The sequence below is a fragment of the Notolepis coatsorum genome (genome assembly GCF_963971535.1).
Source record: "Notolepis coatsorum genome assembly, chromosome: 17".
NCBI classification, from domain to species: Eukaryota; Metazoa; Chordata; class Actinopteri; order Aulopiformes; family Paralepididae; genus Notolepis; species Notolepis coatsorum.
In genome coordinates this window covers 15,388,212-15,413,647 of record NC_140181.1, presented here as the reverse complement: position 1 = coordinate 15,413,647, position 25,436 = coordinate 15,388,212, and the positions used below count along the sequence as shown (strand labels likewise).

Here is a 25,436-nt window from a genome sequence, read left to right as displayed (position 1 = left end):
GATCACCCTGTGTCTCTAGAGTAGGTCTCACCCTGTGTCTCTAGAGTAGGTCTCACCCTGTGTCTCTAGAGTAGGTCTCACCCTGTGTCTCTAGAGTAGGTCTCACCCTGTGTCTCTAGAGTAGGTCTCACCCTGTGTCTCTAGAGTAGGTCTCACCCTGTGTCTCTAGAGTAGGTCTCACCCTGTGTCTCTAGAGTAGGTCTCACTGTGTGTCTCTAGAGTAGGTCTCACTGTGTGTCTCTAGAGTAGGTCTCACCCTGTGTCTCTAGAGTAGGTCTCACCCTGTGTCTCTAGAGTAGGTCTCTCCCTGTGTCTCTAGAGTAGATCACACTGTGTCTCTAGAGTAGATCACCCTGTGTCTCTAGAGTAGGTCTCACCCTGTGTCTCTAGAGTAGATCACCCTGTGTCTCTAGAGTAGGTCTCACCCTGTGTCTCTAGAGTAGGTCTCACCCTGTGTCTCTAGAGTAGGTCTCACCCTGTGTCTCTAGAGTAGGTCTCACCCTGTGTCTCTAGAGTAGGTCTCACCCTGTGTCTCTAGAGTAGGTCTCACCCTGTGTCTCTAGAGTAGGTCTCCCCCTGTGTCTCTAGAGTAGGTCTCACCCTGTGTCTCTAGAGTAGGTCTCACCCTGTGTCTCTAGAGTAGGTCTCACCCTGTGTCTCTAGAGTAGGTCTCACCCTGTGTCTCTAGAGTAGGTCTCACCCTGTGTCTCTAGAGTAGGTCTCACCCTGTGTCTCTAGAGTAGGTCTCACCCTGTGTCTCTAGAGTAGGTCTCACTGTGTCTCTAGAGTAGGTCTCACCCTGTGTCTCTAGAGTAGGTCTCACCCTGTGTATCTAGAGTAGGTATCTCCCTGTGTCTCTAGAGTAGGTCTCACCCTGTGTCTCTAGAGTAGGTCTCACCCTGTGTCTCTAGAGTAGGTCTCACCCTGTGTCTCTAGAGTAGGTCTCACCCTGTGTCTCTAGAGTAGGTCTCACCCTGTGTCTCTAGAGTAGGTCTCACTGTGTCTCTAGAGTAGGTCTCACCCTGTGTCTCTAGAGTAGGTCTCACCCTGTGTCTCTAGAGTAGGTCTCACTGTGTCTCTAGAGTAGGTCTCACCCTGTGTCTCTAGAGTAGGTCTCACCCTGTGTCTCTAGAGTAGGTCTCACTGTGTCTCTAGAGTAGGTCTCACCCTGTGTCTCTAGAGTAGGTCTCACCCTGTGTCTCTAGAGTAGGTCTCACCCTGTGTCTCTAGAGTAGGTCTCACTGTGTCTCTAGAGTAGGTCTCACCCTGTGTCTCTAGAGTAGATCACCCTGTGTCTCTAGAGTAGGTCTCACCCTGTGTCTCTAGAGTAGGTATCACCCTGTGTCTCTAGAGTAGGTCTCACTGTGTCTCTAGAGTAGATCACCCTGTGTCTCTAGAGTAGGTCTCACCCTGTGTCTCTAGAGTAGGTCTCACCCCGTGTCTCTAGAGTAGGTCTCACCCCGTGTCTCTAGAGTAGGTCTCACCCTGTGTCTCTAGAGTAGGTCTCACCCTGTGTCTCTAGAGTAGGTCTCACCCCGTGTCTCTAGAGTAGGTCTCACCCTGTGTCTCTAGAGTAGGTCTCACCCTGTGTCTCTAGAGTAGGTCTCACCCTGTGTCTCTAGAGTAGGTCTCACCCTGTGTCTCTAGAGTAGATCACCCTGTGTCTCTAGAGTAGGTCTCACCCTGTGTCTCTAGAGTAGATCTCCCTGTGTCTCTAGAGTAGGTCTCACCCTGTGTCTCTAGAGTAGGTCTCACCCTGTGTCTCTAGAGTAGGTCTCACCCTGTGTCTCTAGAGTAGGTCTCACCCTGTGTCTCTAGAGTAGGTCTCACCCTGTGTCTCTAGAGTAGGTCTCACCCTGTGTCTCTAGAGTAGGTCTCACCCTGTGTCTCTAGAGTAGGTCTCACCCTGTGTCTCTAGAGTAGGTCTCACCCTGTGTCTCTAGAGTAGATCACCCTGTGTCTCTAGAGTAGATCACCCTGTGTCTCTAGAGTAGGTCTCACCCTGTGTCTCTAGAGTAGGTCTCACCCTGTGTCTCTAGAGTAGATCACCCTGTGTCTCTAGAGTAGATGACCCTGTGTCTCTAGAGTAGGTCTCACCCTGTGTCTCTAGAGTAGGTCTCACCCTGTGTCTCTAGAGTAGGTCTCACTGTGTCTCTAGAGTAGGTCTCACCCTGTGTCTCTAGAGTAGGTCTCACCCCGTGTCTCTAGAGTAGATCTCCCTGTGTCTCTAGAGTAGATCACCCTGTGTCTCTAGAGTAGGTCTCACCCTGTGTCTCTAGAGTAGGTCTCACTGTGTATCTAGAGTAGGTCTCACCCTGTGTCTCTAGAGTAGGTCTCACCCTGTGTCTCTAGAGTAGGTCTCACCCTGTGTCTCTAGAGTAGGTCTCACTGTGTCTCTAGAGTAGATCTCACCCTGTGTCTCTAGAGTAGGTCTCACTGTGTCTCTAGAGTAGGTCTCACCCTGTGTCTCTAGAGTAGGTCTCACCCTGTGTCTCTAGAGTAGGTCTCACCCTGTGTCTCTAGAGTAGGTCTCACCCTGTGTCTCTAGAGTAGGTCTCACCCTGTGTCTCTAGAGTAGGTCTCACCCTGTGTCTCTAGAGTAGATCACTCTGTGTCTCTAGAGTAGGTCTCACCCTGTGTCTCTAGAGTAGGTCTCACCCTGTGTCTCTAGAGTAGGTCTCACCCTGTGTCTCTAGAGTAGGTCTCACTGTGTCTCTAGAGTAGATCACCCTGTGTCTCTAGAGTAGGTCTCACTGTGTCTCTAGAGTAGGTCTCACCCTGTGTCTCTAGAGTAGGTCTCACCCTGTGTCTCTAGAGTAGGTCTCACTGTGTCTCTAGAGTAGGTCTCACCCTGTGTCTCTAGAGTAGGTCTCACCCTGTGTCTCTAGAGTAGGTCTCACCCTGTGTCTCTAGAGTAGGTCTCACCCTGTGTCTCTAGAGTAGGTCTCACTGTGTCTCTAGAGTAGGTCTCACCCTGTGTCTCTAGAGTAGGCCTCACCTTTCCTCCGCGCTCCACCGTCTCGTGCACCTTCTTCAGGAAGTCTCTCTCCCTGCATCTCTTTGAGTCACGGATGGTTGTGGCGTATGTAGACTCTGAGATGAGAAGGTCTGGGCGGCACTTATCAATCCATGCAGCCCTACAGAAACATAGAATACTGTATAAATACTACATCAATCCATGCAGCCCTACAGGAACATAGAATACTGTATCAATGCATGCATCCCTACAGGAACATACTACTGTATCAATCCATGCAGCCCTACAGAAACATATACTACTGTATAAATACTGTTATCAATCCATGCAGCCCTACAGAAACATAGAATACTGTATAAATACTATATCAATACATGCAGCCCTACAGAAACATAGAATACGGTAACAATATGTATGAATCGCAACAGAAGACTCAAGGGACAGTGTATCATTACAGTCAAATCAATCCCACTTACCCCAAATGTCTGTCTGGTGTCATGTTATAATCTCCCTGCAGATGAAAGAGATTTGAGGTTATTCGTAATGTGATCACAATTCACCGATTCTCAAAAGGGAATGAATGTATTTGAAAAGACGGAAGAGTGCGTCTGTAGTCACGGTGTAGAGTAGACCACATACTCTAGAGCAGGCCTCACCCTGTGTGTGGGTGGGTGTGTGTGTGTGTGTGTGTCTGTAGTCACGGTGTTGACCACAGACTCTAGAGCAGGCCTCACCCTGTGTGTGTGTGTGTGTACTCACAGTGTAGGTCTAGAGCAGGCCTCACCCTATGTGTGTGTGTGTGTGTGTGTGTGTGTGTGTGTGTGTGTGTGTGTGTCTGTAGTCACGGTGTTGACCACAGACTCTAGAGCAGGCCTCATCCTGTGTGTGTGTGTGTGTGTGTGTGTGTGTACTCACAGTGTAGGTCTAGAGCAGGCCTCACCCTATGTGTGTGTGTGTGCGTGTGTGTGTGTGTGTGTACTTACGGTGTAGACCACAGACTCCAGTCCTACTTTCATCTGCACCATGGCTGCTCCCAGAACGTGGCCTGCATAGTAAGCCTTGATCTCCAGCTCATCGTCCACCTGCAAATTATACGAAACATTACACGACTCTGTAATGTATCTGGTTCTAATTAAGTGACTTCTTAAAATAGACCACCTGCGTTGTTTTCTGGTGAAGTGCCCCAGTAGAAAAAGGGTAAAAGAGTAAAGATCAACACTATACAAAAATATACAATATACTAAACTAAAATGTACAAATGAATAAATTAGATAGAGGAGGTAGTGCAGATTTGTAGGAATAAATAGATACAAATATGGTGTAATGTCTTAAAAAGTGTTTAAAGTGAGTGAATGTTAAAGGTGAATGTTTAAAGTGAGCGTGTGCATGAGGGTGTTGTGTGCAGTGAATGTAGAATGGATGAGTTAGTGTTACAGTGAGTGTAGAATGGATGAGTTAGTGTTACAGTGAGTGTAGAATGGATGAGTTAGTGTTACAGTGAGTGTAGAATGGATGAGTTAGTGTTACTACAGTGAGTGTAGAATGGATGAGTTAGTGTTACAGTGAGTGTAGAATGGATGAGTTAGTGTTACTACAGTGAGTGTAGAATGGATGAGTTAGTGTTACAGTGAGTGTAGAATGGATGATTTAGTGTTACAGTGAGTGTAGAATGGATGAGTTAGTGTTACAGTGAGTGTAGAATGGATGAGTTAGTGTTACAGTGAGTGTAGAATGGATGAGTTAGTGTTACTACAGTGAGTGTAGAATGGATGAGTTAGTGTTACAGTGAGTGTAGAATGGATGAGTTAGTGTTACAGTGAGTGTAGAATGGATGAGTTAGTGTTACAGTGAGTGTAGAATGGATGAGTTAGTGTTACAGTGAGTGTAGAATGGATGAGTTAGTGTTACAGTGAGTGTAGAATGGATGAGTTAGTGTTACAGTGAGTGTAGAATGGATGAGTTAGTGTTACAGTGAGTGTAGAATGGATGAGTTAGTGTTACAGTGAGTGTAGAATGGATGAGTTAGTGTTACAGTGAGTGTAGAATGGATGAGTTAGTGTTACAGTGAGTGTAGAATGGATGGGTTAGTGTTACAGTGAGTGTAGAATGGATGAGTTAGTGTTACTACAGTGAGTGTAGAATGGATGAGTTAGTGTTACAGTGAGTGTAGAATGGATGAGTTAGTGTTACAGTGAGTGTAGAATGGATGGGTTAGTGTTACAGTGAGTGTAGAATGGATGAGTTAGTGTTACTACAGTGAGTGTAGAATGGATGAGTTAGTGTTACAGTGAGTGTAGAATGGATGAGTTAGTGTTACTACAGTGAGTGTAGAATGGATGAGTTAGTGTTACAGTGAGTGTAGAATGGATGAGTTAGTGTTACTACAGTGAGTGTAGAATGGATGAGTTAGTGTTACAGTGAGTGTAGAATGGATGAGTTAGTGTTACAGTGAGTGTAGAATGGATGAGTTAGTGTTACAGTGGGTGTAGAATGGATGAGTTAGTGTTACAGTGAGTGTAGAATGGATGGGTTAGTGTGGGTTAGTGTTACAGTGAGTGTAGAATGGATGAGTTAGTGTTACAGTGAGTGTAGAATGGATGAATTAATGTTACAGTGAATGTAGAATGGATGAGTTAGTGTTACAGTGAGTCCACATCAGGGCTCTACGCTAACCTTTTTCACTAGGGGCACAGGTGCAAAGTTAGGAGCACACAAAGAAATTTAGGAGCACCCAAAAATATTTAGGAGCACAGTGAAAATATTTCAAGTAAAAGAGTTTTTTTTTTTTTTTTTTTTATATAAATGTATATTTGTACTGTGCGTGCATGTGTGTAAATTAGCTCTTGCTACAACCCTGCATGTTTACATTTTGTATTTTGTACTTGATGTTCATTAACATGTGCTGTCCCTATCAAATAAACTATCAAATCAAACTACTGCTACAAAAGTAACAGTCACTTAACTTTAGCTTTTGCCCCTTTTATGCATACAATGCCTATGTTTTGGCTGTGTTGCTCTTCTAGAGAAATAATCCTTTCAGGGTTGCCTATTGAAATACTGTACACCTCCAGTACAGAAACATTGTTTATGAGTTTGCGTGTCAGGTAGACCATTGATTGACAGTCGAGTCTGCCAATTACGTCACACCGCTTGCACTCCGGCCGTCCGGCGCTGCAGCTGGACCCTATTGCCCACCTCTGCTGTTCATAACGCTAGCCAAGTTAGCTGTACACACATACACAGTGGGCCAGTTACTTTGGTGTAGGGGTGTAACAATGCATCGATCCTAAGGGGAAAATTCAACTGCATCGATTTGAAAATGTTAGAATCGATTATCGCAATTTGAATGTGTACAGTGTTATGTTGTTATCATGTCCGTTACAGTCAACACACCGGCATACGCTACTGCATCAACGTTATGATTAACAAAGCAAGGCATTCGTTTTGTTGCATTAACGTTATATTACTATCGCTAAATCTAGGTGTTCTAAAATATATTGCTATTGGTAAGACTAGAAGTTACATGTCTCGGGAAACTCTCGCATATCGCAATGGTTTCAGGAAGTAAACAAGCCAAATGAGAGCTTCCGATTGGTCATTTGCTTTCTTTCTCATGAAACCAGTCACGTCACTCTACTGTGATTGGACCGTTGGCTTGAGTGCAATGTGGGACTTGTAGTTTTTTAACGATCTCGCGGCGGAGGAAAAAAAAGACGCGAGGCTATAATCTGTACTCGCACAGCGTGCGCGTAATTGATTTTTACGGTTCGCACACACATATTTTTAAGGGCATATGCGAGCAATTTGGTCGCACTGTAGAGCCCTGCACATTGAGCAGCCTGATGGCCCGGGGATAGAAGCTTTTCCAATGAGCAAGCTAGTCACGGACGGATGTCCGGGACACATGGAAAGGCTGTAACGTTATTGCACAGACAGTTTATTGTATAGAAATACCTGCTTTTCTTACTCCTTAATTAATTAAGTTAATTGTTGCTTTTTTATTCTGGTTCTGGTTCTGACCTGCACGGTTTGGTGGAGGTTCAGAGGCACCACTTTCTTCATGCAGTCCTTGATCATCTGCGAGGTGAAGAAGTTGGTCTCTCCCTTCTTGTCCACCGTGATCTTGCGGAAGTCCTCCAGCAGGATGGGGCAGATGGCCTTGGTGGGGTGGGTCATGTAGATGGGCCCGTCGTAGCCCACCATCTCACTCATGTAGGGCAGAGCGCCACAGTGGTCCAGGTGGAAGTGACTGGGGACGGGGTTAGAGCAGTGGATCTCAAATCTCAACCCTTAACATTTACATTTAGCTGATGCTTTTATCCAAAGCGACTTACAGGTTCTGTCAGCAGGAAGGGTACAACTCTTTCAGCTGAGTAACAATGTTCTGCAAAGAGTGTTGAAACTTGGGTGCTGCAGTGTTGAGTGCATAGAAGTAGAGACATATTAGTATAGTAGGTAGTAATATAGACATTGTGTCAACGTCCCCCTGTCTGACATCCATGTTCCATAACGCCCGCCCCTGTCTGACATCCATGTTCCATAACGCCCCCCTGTCTGACATCCATGTTCCATAACGCCGCCCTCCTGTCTGACATCCATGTTCCATAACGCCCCCCTCCCGTCTGACATCCATGTTCCATAACGCCCCCCTCCTGTCTAACATCCATGTTCCATAACGGCCCCCTATCTGACGTCCATAACGGCCCCCAACAATAACTTGTACTTTCTCAAACTTTTTCAGCTCGAGACCCAAAAGAGAAATTTGGTGTTTCCCCGGGACCCAAACTTACAAAAATACATCATGAATTGCCATAACATACATTTATAAACTACTGATAAAGAACACAACAAACCATGAATTTCAAATGTATATGAAATGTATTTATTTAATTATAAAAGTACATCACAGCAATCATCAGAGTGTAATGTTAAGTTTCTCACCACCTCATAACATATGTACATACAATTTTGTAACACTTTTAAATGAACAAACATGTTCTACTCTCCTTTCTATTTCTCACCCCTTTTTCAACTCTCCATTTCTTACCCCCTCCCTCCGTCCCTCAACCTTAAACCCCAACATTGAGCAACATTCTGATTAATTTGTACCGACTTATTTTTAAATTCTACTGACCTGACATCATGCTAGAAGGGGTATAATATTTCATCTATGGCACAATGAAATCTAATGAGAGGTATGTGGCTGGTTGAAGTTTTCAACCAGCAGATCTATTCTGGGCTTGGTTTTTGAAAGTGCTATTCTGAGGTCATGCTGAGCATTTAGTCTGTTTCTGTATTTGTTTTTCAGGTATGCTAGAGTAGAAAACCCAGATTCACATAAGTATGTGGTGCCAAACTGAATCAACACATCTACAGCTTTTTAAAAAAATAAAAAAATTTGGCAACCCAATAAAAACGGGTCCGGGACCCATTTTGGGTTGCGACCCAGAGTTTGGGAAACGCTGCTCTAGCGTATCAGTGAGATAGAAAACAACAAATAAAAACATGAGATTACACACCTGATGATCACACAGTCCAAGAACTCTGTTAGGCGCCCGTTCTGGGTGATATAGGAGAAGTCTGGGAACCGTCTCTGAAAGGACGACACAGAAACACCATTAGAGAGGAGCTGGTTCACGGACTCTGCACCACATGGGGACTAAGAGGTCTGATACTGTGGGAATTATTAGACACTATTAAACACTGCATCATATTTTGATCTATTTATTACAAAAAGATTTTCACTACATCGCCATCTCATTTTTGCATTTTAAAAAGCTTGCATTTGTACTTTAGGTTGTACTTTAGTTTGTATTATTTTGTATAGTGTTTGTCTTTATTCTTACTTTTTTACTGTATGAAGCACAATCTCAGGAGGCTCATACAGAACCAAGCATTTCACTGTAAGATACATGTACCTTATATGTGACAAATGAAACAAAACTTGAACTTGGAATAACATGCAGCGTTTCCCACAGGCTCACTTAAAAACAGAGGGCGTCTTGTTTGGTCTTTCCTGCTGATGGCTTTGTGTATGTTTGTGAGGAAGATTCATTAGGATATGGCTTGTACTAGAAATAGTGAGAAAGTAACCTGAGAGTTAACTGTTTTTCTGTCTCTACCAAGCCAGACTAAGATTTAAAAGGCGCACCCACCTACACACGTCTACTGTGCAGTGCTGCTATTGAACCAGGAGTGGTGCTATATAGCCAATGTGTAATACATGTTGTATACACTCATCACCTTTTACTCAGTCATTATTTATAGTGTGATATTGTATTCATCCCATTCTATTCTCTCGTATCTCACTCAATTTGTGCAATACTTGTATACACTCAGGGCAACAGTGGCTCAGGAGGTAGGAGGTTAGAGTGGTCGTCGACGTCTGGTAATCAGAAGGTTCCCGGTTTGATTCCCGGTCTTCCCAGGCAGCATGTCAATGTGTCCTTGAGCAAGCCACTTAACCGCTAACTGCTCCTGATGAGCAGGTTGGCAAATCCTCATTTTCATATTATTATTATTATTATATTTTTTACTATGGTATTCCATTTGTATTTACTTTTGCATCTTACTATTTGATCTTTATATGACTAGTGCTCACATGTTCATTGTACCGTATTGACCCTGTGTTAACATACCTAAATGGTAAATGGTGCATTTATATAGCAGCTTTTATCCAAAGCACTTTAACAATTTGTTCCTCACATTTGACCCATTCACACACCGACGGCAGAGGCAACCATGCAAGGTGCTGACCTGCTCATCGGGAGCAGTTAGGGGTTAAGTAAGTCTCTCCTCGACATGCTGCCCGGGAGGAGTGGGAATCGAACCGGGATTCACCTCCGTATTGCTCTACGACTGCTCTACCTCCCGAGCCACTGTCGCCCCATTGACCCTGTGTTAACATACATGTGACCACAGTAAACAAACTTGAACTTGGGTGATCTTGAACTTGGGTCTGGTGTGTCTACACAAGACCTATTTGTTTCCTCTTCTCCACTACGTACGTCATCATTGAATCCCATGTGCATTCCACAATCCAGCATGATGTTCTTGCCTCCAATGGACACAAGGATGCAGCTGCGACCAACATCTTGTCCAGCACCTTGAAGAGTGAAGACAGTGGTGGAGGGTAATAATGTTACGCACGGCACAAAGCAGATGTAAAGCTGTAAAGGAATGTGAATCCCTACCCACATTCAAAACCGCTCTTAAAGAGCACCTACGGGAGGCTGCAATTCGAAACTGGCCACCGTAAATGTCCAAACCCCCCACCCCCACCTAATAGACATTAGACAGTCTCCTCCCCACCGCATGTATATATTCTCTCCCCGCCGTATGCATGTTTCTCTCCCACCCACCCCCTCCTAATGTACAGTCCCCTCCCCATCATATGTATATATACTCTGTCAGGATCTATGAGTAACAGTACTGTATATTTGAATACCGTATGTCACAAATGTATCAGTACTAAATACCTATGTCCCTATGCCATAAATGTCATGTATGTTGAGTATGTCTTAAATGTCAATATGAAATGAAAATGGGGGAGCCTGATGTAAACAAGACAAACGTCTTTCTCTGGTCTGCATTCCCTTAACAATTGTGTGTATTGATATTGAGCCGTACTGTATTGTACCCATTCTGCAATCTGTTAAATAGTTTTCATTCATTCATGTTATGGGCACATTAAACACATTTCAACACAATCAAATGCACAGAGCTGTAACGTATGGTAACGTTACATATGCGTGGGTAGTTACTGTTGTTAGCTAACAATGGTGATAGTAGTAATATCTGATTGCTTGGACGTTTCATTTGACTAGTGTTGTTGTTAGTTGTGCTGATGCTAGCTAGCTCGCAGCTAGCTACTACTCACCCAGTGGTGTCACTTTAATTTCAGGCATGCTAGTTCTTCTTCTCAGTCTCACTCTCAGCTAGTAGTAGACAGACAGGTACCAGATAGATAGGTTGCCCAAGCGGACTGATTCAACCCAACAATTAACAACACTTTGCTTACAAACTATTGTTTAATAACAAGTCTTCTTCTTCTTCTTCTTCTTCTTCTTCTTCTTCTTCTTCTTCGTGTGATTTCCGGCAGACTAGACACCTTTCGGCGTATTGCTCATAGATATATATAGAACACTAGATAGCTTAAGGCGGAGTCACCAGCGTCACTGAACCGCCGCCATCTTGCTCGAGTCAGCCTTGAGTGAGAGTGAGTGAGCTGCACAGACAAAAATACTCATAACTCGCTGAAATATTGACGGATTTACAAACGGGTTGGTTTATTACAAGCATTATTAACGTGGCTATGATTCAAGCGGTTTGTAAAAAAAAACATCTTTAAAACGTCGCTCTCCATTGGCCGGCAGTGCGGGTAAGCTATCTAGTGTTCTATATATATCTATGGTATTGCTGCCTAACTGATTGATCTTCTCACAAATTCTCTTCTCCTTCTACTCTACCGCCATCTACTGGAATCTTTCATCCCCCACATCGTCCAATGGCGTGCAGCTAACGCTGCTTCCTCCTGACTGATTCCCCCTCCGCGATACATGCTTCGCCTCCCGTGGCCTGACTCTGAACTACTCGCTCACTCACACCCCCCTTCTCTAACGCTACTTGATCTGGTGCTCGCATTGCCCACTGCACCACCTAGCCGCATTACATCAAACATAAAAAAACACTTTACAATTATTATATACAATTATTATATACTGTATGTATTTCTTAGCTGCAGGGCTCCAATGTACAGTCCCCCCCCCCACCCCCACCTACCCAATCCAATGTACAGTTACGTCAAATGTATATACTTTTTTTTTTGACTCTTTTGGTATCACAAACAGTACTGTATTTGCAAATCTGGTATGTCATAAATGTATAGATCCCCCCCCCCCCTCAATGTACAGTTTTGCTTGTTTATACAGTGTGCCCCCCCCCCCCCCCCCCAACCACCTCCAATGTAGATTACCCAGTATGGTTGTCAATATCCCAGTGTACCCAACCCCCCCCACCCAACCTCCTCCAATGTACAGTTTCTACGTCAAATGTATATACTCCCTTTTCCTGACTCCTTCTGTATCACAAACAGTACTGTATTTGCAAATCTGGTATGTCATAAATGTATAGATGTAGCAGTACTGACTATCTGTATGTCATGTATGTCATATATGTCCTGATGAATTGAAAATGGGGGACCCTGATGTAAACAAGACGAAAGTCTTTCTCTGGTCTGCATCCCCTTAACAATTGTGTGTATTGAGCTGTACTGTATTGTACCCATTCTGCAATCTGTTAATAAAGTTTTCAATCAATCAATCAATCAATGGTCTGCATCCCCTTAACAATTGTATGTATTGAGCTGTACTGTACTGTACCCATCTGCAATCTGTTAATAAAGTTTTCAATCAATCAATCAATCATGTGTCTGACTCTGACTCTGACTAAGTGGTGCAGTGGGCAAGGCGATCACCACCAATGCAGGAGACCCTGGGTTCGAGCCCAGCTCTCTGTGTGCTTACATGTTACATTTTATTTAGTTATTTAATTGTAATTATGCCTATGCTTACGATGTGTCAGAATTGTTTTATGTGTAGTGCGTTCATCTCTATGTTGCTATGTTTTACTTCTGTGAAGCACTTTGTGATTTTATCTGAGAAAGGTGCTATACAAATAAAGTTTACTTACTTACTTACTTACTTACTTACTTACTTACTTACTTACTTACTTACTTACTTACTTACTTACTTACTTACTCTCTGCACGGACGGAATGTTCTGTGTTTCTTTAGTGTTCTCGTTATGTCAACTCAGAGTCAGAGTCAGACACATGATTGATTGATTGATTGAAAACTTTATTAACAGATTGCAGATGGGTACAGTACAGTACAGCTCAATACAATCAATCAATCAATCAATCAATCAAAGCCTGTCAATCAATCAAATCGTAAACAATATAATTAACTCTGAATATAATAATGACGAAAAATAAACAGGATACACAAGGTGCATGCGATGAGGTTATAATGTAGTGCACCTTGTTGTGTATCCTGTTTATTTTTCGTCATTATTATATTCAGAGTTAATTATATTGTTTACGCTGTCTTTCTTCTATTAAAACCCTGCCCATTCCCAAATCATATTCAGAAAGTATCACAGAGAATTCTATTGACGGCGGAATTAGTTATTATTAGTAAGAGTCAGACACAACATTTCCGTAGTAATTGACCACCAGACTCTTTCTCTTAAGGCATTAACTGGGTTAATTAATATAAATGTTATATTGTAACTGTCTAGTTACACATTGGTTCCGAAACATGTATGTTCCAGGCTGCAATTATCCCCCCCCTCACAGTAAGCTGTGGTGTTCCACAAGGAAGCATACTAGGTCCGCTACTGTTCCTAATTTATGCAAATGACATGTCATCAGCTTGTGACTGCAACTTGTTCCTGTTTGCGGACGACTCAGCCCTGCTGGTCTCTGACAAGAACAAGTTACAGGTTGAAAAAACCCTCAGCTCAGAACTAGGCAAAATCTGCATATGGCTCGCTGATAACAAACTATCATTACACATGGGCAAAACAGAGTCCATTCTCTTCGGTTCAAATAACAAACTCAACAAGACCGACGGCTTCTCAGTTACAGTGGGTGACAATATTGTCACAAGGAAAGAAGATATTACCTACCTGGGTTCCATCCTAGAGGCAAATCTTTCCTGTGACAAAATGGCATCCAATGTAATAAAAAAAGTCAACCAACGAACTCGATTCTTGTACCGGATCTCCTCACTGGTAAACAAGAATACCCTGAAGACTCTAGCAGGAGCACTCATTCAAGGGTACTACGACTATGCTTGCACCTCATGGTACCAAAGCACCTCAAAGGCGCTAAAAACAAAATTACAAACATCTCAAAACAAACTGGTCAGACTACTGCTTGACCTTACTCCTAAAACCCACCTCACCCCTGCCCACTTTGACAACCTAGGATGGCTTAGAGTAGACGACAGAGTACAGCAACTTGCAATGGGCCTGGTCTACAAGATACACTACACGACCAAGGTACCCATGTACATGACAAAATACTTCCCAAAGGTCAGTGAATACCACGATCACAACACCAGAGGGAGCTCCACAAATCATGTTAAACCCAGATTCGGCTCAAACAAGGGACTAAACACGTTTCGCAATTATGCCACGTCACGCTCAATGTGGAACGCCCTACCCAAAGCTGTAAAGGAATGTGAATCACTACCCACTTTCAAAAACACTCTCAAAAAACACCTAAGGGAGACTGCAACTCGAAACTGGCCCCTGTAAATGTCCGAACACAACCCCCTCCAATGTACAGTAAATTACCAAGTATGGTCTTGTCAATAATCCAATGTACAGTGTTTGTTTGTACAGGTGTACAGTGTCCCCCACCCACCCCTCCTACCCAACCCCCCCCCCACTCCTACCCAACCCCCCCCCCCCCCCACCCCCCCCACCCACCCATCCACCTCCAATGTACAGTCCCCCCCCCACCCCCACCTACCCAATCCAATGTACAGTTTCTACGTCTAATGTATATACTCTTTTCTTTCTGGACTCTTTTTGTATCACAAACAGTACTGTAATTGCAAATCTGGTATGTCATAAATGTATAGATGTAGCAGTACTGTCTATCGGTATGTCATGTATGTCACATATGTTACGATGAATTGAAAATGGGGGACCCTGATGTAAACAAGACGAAAGTCTTTCTCTGGTCTGCATCCCCTTAACAACAAGCCACGATGGCCGAGATGCTTCCAGCTGCAGCCGTTCAGACCAGCGCTTACAAGCCCCGCACATACAAGCCCCGCACATAGCAACCCCTCGCTTCCATTGGCTGATTTTGGTGACGTGATTTTGGGTCACGTTGCACGTTGCACTGCGGGATTGATTGATTGATTGATTGAAAACTTTATTAACAGATTGCCGTATGATTTGGGTCACGTTGCACTGCGGGATTGATTGATTGATTGATTGATTGATTGATTGATTGATTGATTGATTGATTGAAAACTTTATTAACAGATTGATTGATTGATTGATTGATTGAAAACAGATTGCCGAATGGGTACACGTGACCACAGGCCCTGATTGATTGATTGAAAACTTTATTAACAGATTGTAGAATGGGTACACGTGACCTGACCGATTGATTGATTGATTGATTGATTGATTGATTGAAAACTTTATTAACAGATTGCAGAATGGGTACAGTGACCGATTGATTGATTGATTGATTGATTGATTGATTGATTGATTGATTGATTGATTGATTGAAAACTTTATTAACAGATTGCAGAATGCAGTACAGCTCAATACACACAATTGTTAAGGGGATGCAGACCATGCAGTACTGTTACATTTGTGACATACAGTAAATATATACAAGGGGGAGGGAACTGTACATTTATGATGAATTGAAAATGGGGGACCCTGATGTAAACAAGACGGAAGTCTTTCTCTGGTCTGCATCCCCTTAACAATTGTGTGTATTGAGCTGTACTGCAGATATATTTCAATTGCCTTACTTATTTACATAAGTATTATAGGCCTACAGCAGTATTGTACAGACAGTCTGTGTGAAGTCTGTGTGGTTATCCAGCTGCACAAAGGCAGAGCAAGAGGCTCTACAGAGGGTGGTGAAGGCGGCAGGCAGGATTGTCGGGACTCCTCTATCAAACATCACCTCCGTCTTCACCTCCCGCTGCCTCCACCGCTCCAAGTGTATCATCAAGGACCAGTCTCACCCAGCACATCACCTCTTTCAGCTCCTTCCCTCAGGGAGGAGATACCGGTCCATACATGCCAAGAGTTAAATATTTAAGAACAGCTTTTTCCCCCAAGCAGTCAGACTGTTAAACGCTCATTGACTGTCCCCTCACGTGCACCATGCACTTACCTGGACTTGATAATCACTGTTACCACTCATCATGCACTTTATTTAAAATATTCTGTTATGTACAGTGTTATATGTGTTTCATGTATGTATATATTGTACTACGGTCTGTGGGAGCTCCCCTGAAATTTCACTCACGGTCATATAAGAGTTTTAATGTACCATGTACAGACATTGGATTTTCTACCCATAATTTGATTTAAAACATTCCATAGATTTTTACCATCATTTCTCACATCATATAACCATGGTTTAAAATATTCCCTTTTTCTCACCTTATTTAACTTTGTGACTTGATTACGTAAGGAACGGTACTTTTGTCTGTCATCTGCAGAACTGGAACACACTGATGCTTTTTTGGCTACAGTATGTCTCTCTCATTCATTAAAATTCATTAAAAGCTACTATCTATCCATGGGGCTGATTTGTTTCTGACATAAATAAGTCCAGTGCAACCTCTGGGTCATCCTCACAACATACCTCCTCCCAGTTTATACCCAACATTTCATTAATAAAACCTTCTACATTAAAACTCTTATATGACCGTGAGTGAAATTTCAGGGGAGCTCCCACAGACCGTAGTACAATATATACATACATGAAACACATATAACACTGTACATAACAGAATATTTTAAATAAAGTGCATGATGAGTGGTAACAGTGATTATCAAGTCCAGGTAAGTGCATGGTGCACGTGAGGGGACAGTCAATGAGCGTTTAACAGTCTGACTGCTTGGGGGAAAAAGCTGTTCTTAAATATTTAACTCTTGGCATGTATGGACCGGTATCTCCTCCCTGAGGGAAGGAGCTGAAAGAGGTGATGTGCTGGGTGAGACTGGTCCTTGATGATACACTTGGAGCGGTGGAGGCAGCGGGAGGTGAAGACGGAGGTGATGTTTGATAGAGGAGTCCCGACAATCCTGCCTGCCGCCTTCACCACCCTCTGTAGAGCCTATTGCTCTGCCTTTGTGCAGCTGGATCGACACAGACTTCACACAGACTGTCTGTACAATACTGCTGTAGGCCTATAATACTTATGTAAATAAGTAAAGCAATTGAAATATATCTGCAGTACAGCTCAATACACACAATTGTTAAGGGGATGCAGACCAGAGATAGACTTCCGTCTTGTTTACATCAGGGTCCCCCATTTTCAATTCATCATAAATGTACAGTTCCCTCCCCCTTGTATATATTTACTGTATGTCACAAATGTAACAGTACTGCATGGTCTGCATCCCCTTAACAATTGTGTGTATTGAGCTGTACTGCATTCTGCAATCTGTTAATAAAGTTTTCAATCAATAAATCAATAAATCAATAAATCAATCAATCAATCAATCAATCAATCAATCGGTCACTGTACCCATTCTGCAATCTGTTAATAAAGTTTTCAATCAATCAATCAATCAATCAATCAATCGGTCAGGTCACGTGTACCCATTCTACAATCTGTTAATAAAGTTTTCAATCAATCAATCAGGGCCTGTGGTCACGTGTACCCATTCGGCAATCTGTTAATAAAGTTTTCAATCAATCAATCAATCAATCTGTTAATAAAGTTTTCAATCAATCAATGAATCAATGAATCAATGAATCAATGAATCAATCAATCAATCAATCCCGCAGTGCAACGTGACCCAAATCATACGGCAATCTGTTAATAAAGTTTTCAATCAATCAATCAATCAATCCCGCAGTGCAACGTGCAACGTGACCCAAAATCACGTCACCAAAATCAGCCAATGGAAGCGAGGGGTTGCTATGTGCGGGGCGCGTGTAGCTTTATGCCAAGCAAGCAGTGCAAAAATTTACCGTAGTGGCATGCAGTAATGCGCCTTTCATTTTCGCGGAAATAGGCTGTCTATTGCCATTCTCTTTGACAAACTCTAACCTTAACCAGCTCCTTAACAGCGCCTAAACTTAACCGTTCTAACCTTAACCAACTCCGAAACAATGCCTAACCTTAACCTTAACCATAGAAATTATATTGCCATTCTCTTTGACAAACTCTAACCTTAACCAGCTCCTTAACAGCGCCTAAACTTAACCGTTCTAACCTTAACCAACTCCGAAACAATGCCTAACCTTAATCGGCGAAAGAATACACGTTAAAAAAAAATCACGTTAAAAAATATTTTCGATGGGATTCGAACTCGCCAGCAAACAAGCCATAGGATCCACAGCCATGTGTCCTTGCCGATTGAGCTATTTGTTGGATACTGAATAAGGGGCGGTGACTTATATATATTGAGCTCCGCTCGTGTCGCATGCGCGGGCACCTCGCGCGAGCACGCCGGCGCACGCACGCACCTGAGCGAGCACGCCGCCGCCGGTGCACGCACGGTAGCATTTGTCTGAAAAGAAGGGCGCTTTACCGCACTAGCGTGCGGTGACGAATGCGGAAGCATTTTTGCACTGCTTGCTTGGCATTAACGTACAGGCGTGCGGGGCTTGTATGTGCGGGGCTTGTAAGCGCTGGTCTGAACGGCTGCAGCTGGATACTATTGGGATGGCCCGCCTCAAACCGAGGACAAGCCACGAAGCCCCGCCCAGACGTTGGGCTTGCGACGCTGCAGATAGACCCTACTCGATTTTCTTTCGGAAACACCGCAACACTTCCGGTATTTTGAGCTCTGGACCATAGATATCTATATATATCTATGCTCTGGACAATCTGCCCACACGCCGGTTGGTTGAGTACTAAAAGAGTGTCGGTCCGTGTACGTTTTGATAGTTCGTTTTTCGTTTAGTTTTTTCGTATTTCCGTTTGAAACGAAAAACGAACTATCAAAACGTACACAACAGACATACCCTACAACCACATACGTTAAGGTTATATAATCAACATTAATTAATTTGTTCCCCCCCCGCCCCCCCCCCCCCAATCACGAGCTCCATGCAACGCGGAAGTGCAGTGGTCTGCGTGCTGTTCTCCTCTCAGGTGGCGAGCTGCTGATGTCCGGGTTTACATGGTGAAGAACACACCTGTACTCATAATAATAAACACCCAAACTGTAGGATTAAATACTCGTTAGGTCGGTTCTCTCTCATTCATCCGTTGGCCGCTCTCGTTTCTACCGACAGCACTAAAACCATGGCAGATTGTGTGGCGGTTGAAGATAACAAATTCAGCTTAAAGGAGGTTCTCGACACTTTTAAGACGTGCTTGTCGGAAAACAAAGAGGTCTACACTGAACAGTATGTCGCCGGGTGGCGTGGACTTGTAAGGTACGTGCTTTAGCTGCCTAGTAGTAGATGCTAACTTGGGCTTGAGGGTATAGATGTAGCAGTGCTGTATGTATGTCGTGTGTGTCATATTATATGTTATGATGAATTGAAAATGGGGGACCGGGACCCCGATGTAAACAAGACGAAAGTGTTTCTCTGGTCTGCATCCCCTTAACAATTGTGTGTATTGAGCTGTACTGTATTGTACCCATTCTGCAATCTGTTAATAAAGTTTTCAATCAATCAAGGGACAGCTGTCCTATCCTTCGGTATATTATGGTATATCCGTTGCCCATACCAGCCATGTGACAGGGGGGGGGGGGGGATACACCTACATTTCATAATCTTTTGCAAAGCAACTTAATAAAGTATACTACCCTGTACACTGTGTACAGTGCTGTACCGGTAGTGTTTGTGCAGTTCTGCCTGTACTTTTAGGAGCCTGTTTGTCATGCAAACTAGTGTAGATCATTATTCCATACAGTACTAGTATTGTTGTTTAGTTGTTACCATTGTTTGTTTCATTAAATGCTGTTAAGTGGTATTTTTTGGTTAAAATAAGTGTTAAATAGCTCTACATTCCAACAGCCATCACTGATATATAGTGGTCTGTAGCATGGGTCTCCCAGTCCCTCCACTCTGCAGTAAACAGCTATCACTGATATATAGTGGTCTGTAGCATGGGTCTCCCAGTCCCTCCACTCTGCAGTAAACAGCCATCACTGATGTGGTCAGTAGCATGGGTCTCCCAGTCCCTCCACTCCGCAGTAAACAGCAATCACTGATATATAGTGGTCAGTATGTAACATGGGTCTCCCAGTCCCTCCACTCTGCAGTAAACAGCCATCACTGATATATAGTGATCAGTAGCATCATGGGTCTCCCAGGCCCTCCACTCTGCAGTAAACTGCCATCACTGATATAGAGTGTCTGGTCAGTAACATGGGTCTCCCAGTCCCTCCACTCTGCAGTAAACAGCCATCACTGATATATAGTGATCAGTATGTAACATGGGTCTCCCAGTCCCTCCACTCTGCAGTAAACAGCCATCACTGATATAGAGTGGTCAGTAGCATGGGTCTCCCAGTCCCTCCACTCTGCAGTAAACGGAAAAGAAATGTCGATTCCCGTTCCCACTTTATCCAATCAGGAGAGAGAACCCTAGATCTTTTCATTATTTCAAAACATCTTTCCAAGACAAATTTGCTTACTGTGCACTGGTAGATTATTATACTTGTTCCAAGGACACATTTGACCACTTATTTAGTTATTTTTAACATGTATACCACGTATTTTAACATGTATTGTAGACCACTTGTATTTTAACACGTAGACCACTTATTCTAACATGTAGATAAGACACTTATTCTAACGTGTAGATCGCTTATTTTAACATGTAGATGACCACGTAATTAAAATCGATTTCAACTCAATCTAACCTAATAATTATTTTATGGTCACACAGGTTCATGAACAGCTTGGGGAACGTCTTCGGCTTCATCTCCAAGGACGCCGTCAACAAGCTCCAGATCCTGGTGAACCACCTGCACGGAGAGAACGGCGCCCACTACGTCACGGTCCAGTCCATGGTGAGGTACGAGCTGGACCACGGCCTGGTGGACCTGCAGAAGAGAGGTGTCCACGCGGAGTCCGGCTGCCGCACCCTGCTGAGGCTGCACCGCGCCCTGCGCTGGCTGGAGCTCTTCCTGGAGCGTCTCCGCACCAGCGATGAGCACGGCAGGACCTCCGCCATGTGCTCCGAGTCCTACAACGAGTCCCTGTCCCGGCACCATCCCTGGGTGGTGCGTACGGCCGCAGGCATGGCCTTCCACGTCCTCCCCGGACGGCCCGCGTTCTTCGACGTGATGAACGTGGGACCCCCGGAGCAGGTGGTGGCCATGTTGGGCGACGCTCTGCCTCTTATATCTGAGGTGTACCGGGTCACGGAGGACCTGTACGCTCAGAATAACATACTGGACTTGCCGTAGACGACGGGGAAGAGAGACTCTTAATGAACACTGACGGCCGGCAGTTCAAGGTGGGGATATGTGTGGATTATGGAATAGAATAGAATAGACATTATATTGTCATTATACTTTCGTACAACGAGATTAGTGGCTAAAATTTAAGGTGCTGGTTCACACAAGTAATACAAAAATAAACATAGTGTCACAATACTATACAAATATCACAATACTATACAATACAGAATATACAAAAATCACAGTGTTAGACAGTAGTGGGTAGATAATTGATATATTGCGCAGAGTGGGAGAGGGGGGTGTTACTGTTAGTGCATATCGGAGCTCACGGTGGTGATGGCTCTGGGGAAAAACTGTCTGAGTCTAGGCATATTGATTCTGGCTCAGCCTCTGATACATCCCCTTTGTTAAATGTGAAATACAGGTGGACTCTATTTCCAGGTTGCCTCTACTAACACATTGACCGTCAAACCATTACCGGTCATTCCTGTAACTAACACTAACTATAGCTTCCCTTCGCTGGGGTAAAGATTAGACTGATGAATGTTATTGAATCAATACAGCTAGAACCTGTACTGTGTTGTTTTGTTCATGATTATTGTAAATGTATGTATATATTTGAATCTAACCGTTAATTATAACGATGCGCAGCACTTCGTGATCTTTTAAATTCAGCTTTCGTCTGTGGTTTTCTCTCTTTCACATGTAATGTCATATTTTATAACCATATAAAATGAATATACGACATGTCATGTATTCAAGTGTTTTAGTCGGCAACTTGGAAATGACGCAGTAAAAGAAATATTTTGATTTATCTGAAATCATGCAACACACAACTATTTAATTACAATTAATGTTTTCATAAGCTGCTTTTGATTTGATGATTTCTTGAAGCATTTGTGTGTGTGTGTGTGTGTATATCAAGTTGACTTACATATTTAATATCTGTTGCCTCTGGTAAGCTTCCTCTTGAGTGGAAATCGGCTAGCGTACTCCCACTTTAAGGGTGCTGAGAGAGAGTTAATTTAGAATGATGGACCCATCTATACTAGGCTGCCCTGTTTGGCAAAAGTATTGGAGTCACTAGTAAAGAATCGGTTCAAACATTTTCTTTCAATTAACTCTACTCTATGCTTAGTCCTCATCAGTCTGGTTTCAGAGCCCAGCATAGTACAACCTCTGCAATTACACTGGTTGTGAACGATATTAGCTCAGCCTTGGGTAATAAAAAACATTGCGCAGCACTTTTCATAGACCTTTCGAAGGCCTTCGATACAGTCGATCACTCCCTTCTACTGCATAGACTAACTAGTATTGATCTGGATGACAATGCCCTTAGCTGGTTTCATGACTATTTAACATCCAGGCGTCAGTGTGTGAGCTGGCCATGTCCGGTCTGAGTTTCTATCCATAGGCAACGGAGTTACGCAGGGTTCGGTGCTGGGCCCTGTCCTCTTCACAATCTACATAAACAATATTTTATTATCTTTAAATGAGTCCTGTCAAGTCCATTTATATGCTGATGACACCGTTATCTATTATATGGCGGATTCTGTGCCGTTAGCTACTGAAAACGTGCAGCTCTCTTTTATCGCTTTGCAAGATGCCCTACATCAACGTAAGCTTGTTCTCAATTTTTTATTTTTTTTTGTATCTTTTTCTCCGCCTGATTTTCTGTGCTTTTCCTCCCATCCCAATTTAGTCGTTATGCCAATTCCCCCCTCCCCTACCTGGTCGTTGTGCGCATGTGCCCCCTACTGGTCGGTCAAGGGAGCCCTGAGGTCTACCACATGCTTCATCCGACACATGCGGAGACAGCCAGTGGCTCTCTTTTCACCTGACAGCGCGGACTCTCATTGATGAAGGTGTAACGCGTGGGAGGTCACGCTGCCTTCACCACTTCCTGTCTTTTGCTGTGCAGGCGCCCTGACCTGACCTGTAGGAGTCGCTGTGTCCAGAATGCCAGATTACCACCCCATCGACTTCCCTCCCGCTAACTCAGCCAAACGAGTTAGTATGACGGCTGGCCCAAGCCGGAGGCAATGCTGACACCCGGATTCGAGACCGGAGTCTCTCGCCTTGGTGACGAGCGCAATCTCCGCTGCGCCACCCAGCCGCCTATGTAGCTTGTTCTCAATTCTAATAAAACAAAATTCATGATATTTTCCAGGGCAAAAAATGTAGATTACAATAATTTACAGATATCTCTAAATGGTACACAAATTAGCAGAGTCACCGAATATAAATATCTGGGCCTGTGGATAGACGAAAATGTACCTTTAAATTTCATACTGAGAAACTTGCGTCTAAGCTGCGCCAGAAATCGCTCTAGATTCCCTTGTTGAGTCAATTTTTGTATCTGTTCTTGATTATGGAGATGTCATTTATCATCATGCTTCAGCTTCCACCCTGAAACCATTGGACTCTGTGTACCACTCTGCACTTAGATTTATTCCTGGAGATAGGTATGATACTTATAGATCACTTACCCATCATTGCACTCTGTACGCTAAAGTTAACTGGCCATCCTTGACTGCCCGTAGACTGCTTCATTGGTACACCTTCATTTATAAAGCAATTATTGGTCAACTCCCTTTTTTACCTCAGTTCATACCTCACCATCACATCAAACCCATTTTACAGCCTAAGATCACAGGACTATTTATATGCCTCAGTACCCAGAACCCGCACAGAGTTTGGGAAAAGGGCCTTCATGTTCTCTGCTCCCTCTGCCTGGAATGGACTTCAAAAATATTTTTTTAACTCATTGCACTGCACATTGTTTTGTTGTAAACTTAGCAGTTCTGTAAATGAGGTGGCCTCACCTCCGAGCACACCTGAGTATAAAAGGTTCAATCAATATCATCAGCACACCCCCAACTCCGGTATGAAGGGAAAATCCAACTTTCCCACGCTGTTGGGTCATTAACATGTGTACTTGTCGTAGACAAGTTGCGCACTTCTCGTACAGAACTTGTAAGTCGCTTTGGATAAAAGCGTCAGCTAAATGACAAAATGTAAATGTACTCTAGATGTATTATCAATATTTCCAATTAGCTTCTCCCAGCACTTGGAACGAGATGCAAAAGACTTTGAAAATGGACAAATTGATCCCCCTCACTACTTTTTAGGACTCTTATCACAGAGGTGTTTGTGTAACAAGTGCCTTGTTGCCTTGTATTTTATGTTTATATATGCAAATGAGGCACTTCCTACATTAAATATGCACATATTTGCATGTATCGCCAAGACTCGCATCACCAAAATGGATAATGCCAGATTCAAAAACTTGGTTTCATTTTGTTGATACATTCAAAACGAAACTTTGTATAGAAAGACTTTGTGGATATGTCCTCTTATCAGCCCATACATCAGGAACTACTGTCCACTAAAAAAAAATCGCCTAGTTTGGGTATAAAATGTACTATAAACCAGGCAGGCTATGAACGATATATATCAACAAACCTTTCTATAGAAAGAAGCATAATATGGATGGGAAGAAATGTGGAAAGTTTGGTGTGTGTAGGTACTAGGGAAATGGAGTTCCAAGACTTTGTGTGTAAGTAAAATGCATAAAAACTAGTTTTTCAGAAAACGACCTCAAAGTTTTGTATTGTAAAATGCCATACATTTTTATTTGAAACAGCTATTTACAAACGCAACACCCAATCAAACCATTAGTAATAGACAACCTAAACACATGTCTGATAACTGAATAACATAATAATAATGATGTTATTGAACTGAACAGAACTACACACAGGCTACAAACAAACAGTGTAGTAACAGTAGTACCCTAAACGAATATTTGAATAGATATCACTATGAAACTTTCCCAGTTTGTTATGTACATATAAACTAAGAAAATATATTGCAAGTTTTCTGAAATGTATGTTTATATAATGCAAATGAGGCACTTCCCCATTAAATATGTGCACATTTATGGGCGCAATCAGGCAAAATGAAGTCAAATAAACAACTAAATGTGTGTTATTGACGTTTTATTGTCACTAGCTTCATAGAAGACATGTTTAGGAAGCAAAATATAACAAAATCTCAATATCGTCGAAAAAAGGCGATTTTGGGGGTGCCGTCTCGCCTTCAATAAAGGTTAAATAAATAAATACAAATGTTCGACATGACTTGAAAGCACATATTATATGCTCGGCTAGTGGTTCTCAAAGTGGGGTCCGTGGACCCCCAGGGGTCCCTGAGGCCAGGGGATCTCCAGCAAAGGGGAGTGGTTTAATAATTTCACTAATATTGTCTTTACTAGAATCACAGTAAGAGAATTCTGATCATAGGTTCCA

General features: G+C 43.2%; 2 protein-coding genes across 2 annotated transcripts in view; one reads left to right on the top strand and one right to left on the bottom strand.

Moving 5' to 3' along the window:
* The window catches only part of ints11 (integrator complex subunit 11), a 45,339-nt gene extending 34,283 nt beyond the window's left edge, over nucleotides 1-11,056 (bottom strand). Inside the window, exons 1-7 of the mRNA XM_084332904.1 lie at nucleotides 10,857-11,056; nucleotides 9,985-10,082; nucleotides 8,497-8,570; nucleotides 6,998-7,226; nucleotides 3,961-4,059; nucleotides 3,454-3,488; nucleotides 2,999-3,137 (exon numbers count right to left, since the gene is read on the bottom strand). Coding sequence (XP_084189030.1) covers nucleotides 2,999-3,137; nucleotides 3,454-3,488; nucleotides 3,961-4,059; nucleotides 6,998-7,226; nucleotides 8,497-8,570; nucleotides 9,985-10,082; nucleotides 10,857-10,884 — 702 coding nt within the window. The 5' untranslated portion in view covers nucleotides 10,885-11,056. The remainder of the gene's footprint in view (nucleotides 1-2,998; nucleotides 3,138-3,453; nucleotides 3,489-3,960; nucleotides 4,060-6,997; nucleotides 7,227-8,496; nucleotides 8,571-9,984; nucleotides 10,083-10,856) is intronic.
* A 7,753-nt stretch (nucleotides 11,057-18,809) lies between these two features.
* cptp (ceramide-1-phosphate transfer protein) lies at nucleotides 18,810-22,602 on the top strand. Its single transcript, XM_084334227.1, has 2 exons — nucleotides 18,810-19,144; nucleotides 20,610-22,602. Exons 1-2 carry the CDS (start codon nucleotides 19,011-19,013, stop codon nucleotides 21,130-21,132), a joined length of 657 nt encoding a protein of 218 aa, XP_084190353.1. The 5' UTR covers nucleotides 18,810-19,010; the 3' UTR covers nucleotides 21,133-22,602.
* The last annotated feature ends 2,834 nt before the right edge of the window (nucleotides 22,603-25,436 follow it).

Coding starts and splice junctions, on each gene's coding strand:
- cptp (XM_084334227.1), top strand. CDS start 19,011: ATGGCAGATTGTGTGGCGGTTGAAGATAACAAATTCAGCTTAAAGGAG. Junction 19,145..20,609: donor GGGTGGCGTGGACTTGTAAG/GTACGTGCTTTA, acceptor ATGGTCACACAG/GTTCATGAACAGCTTGGGGA.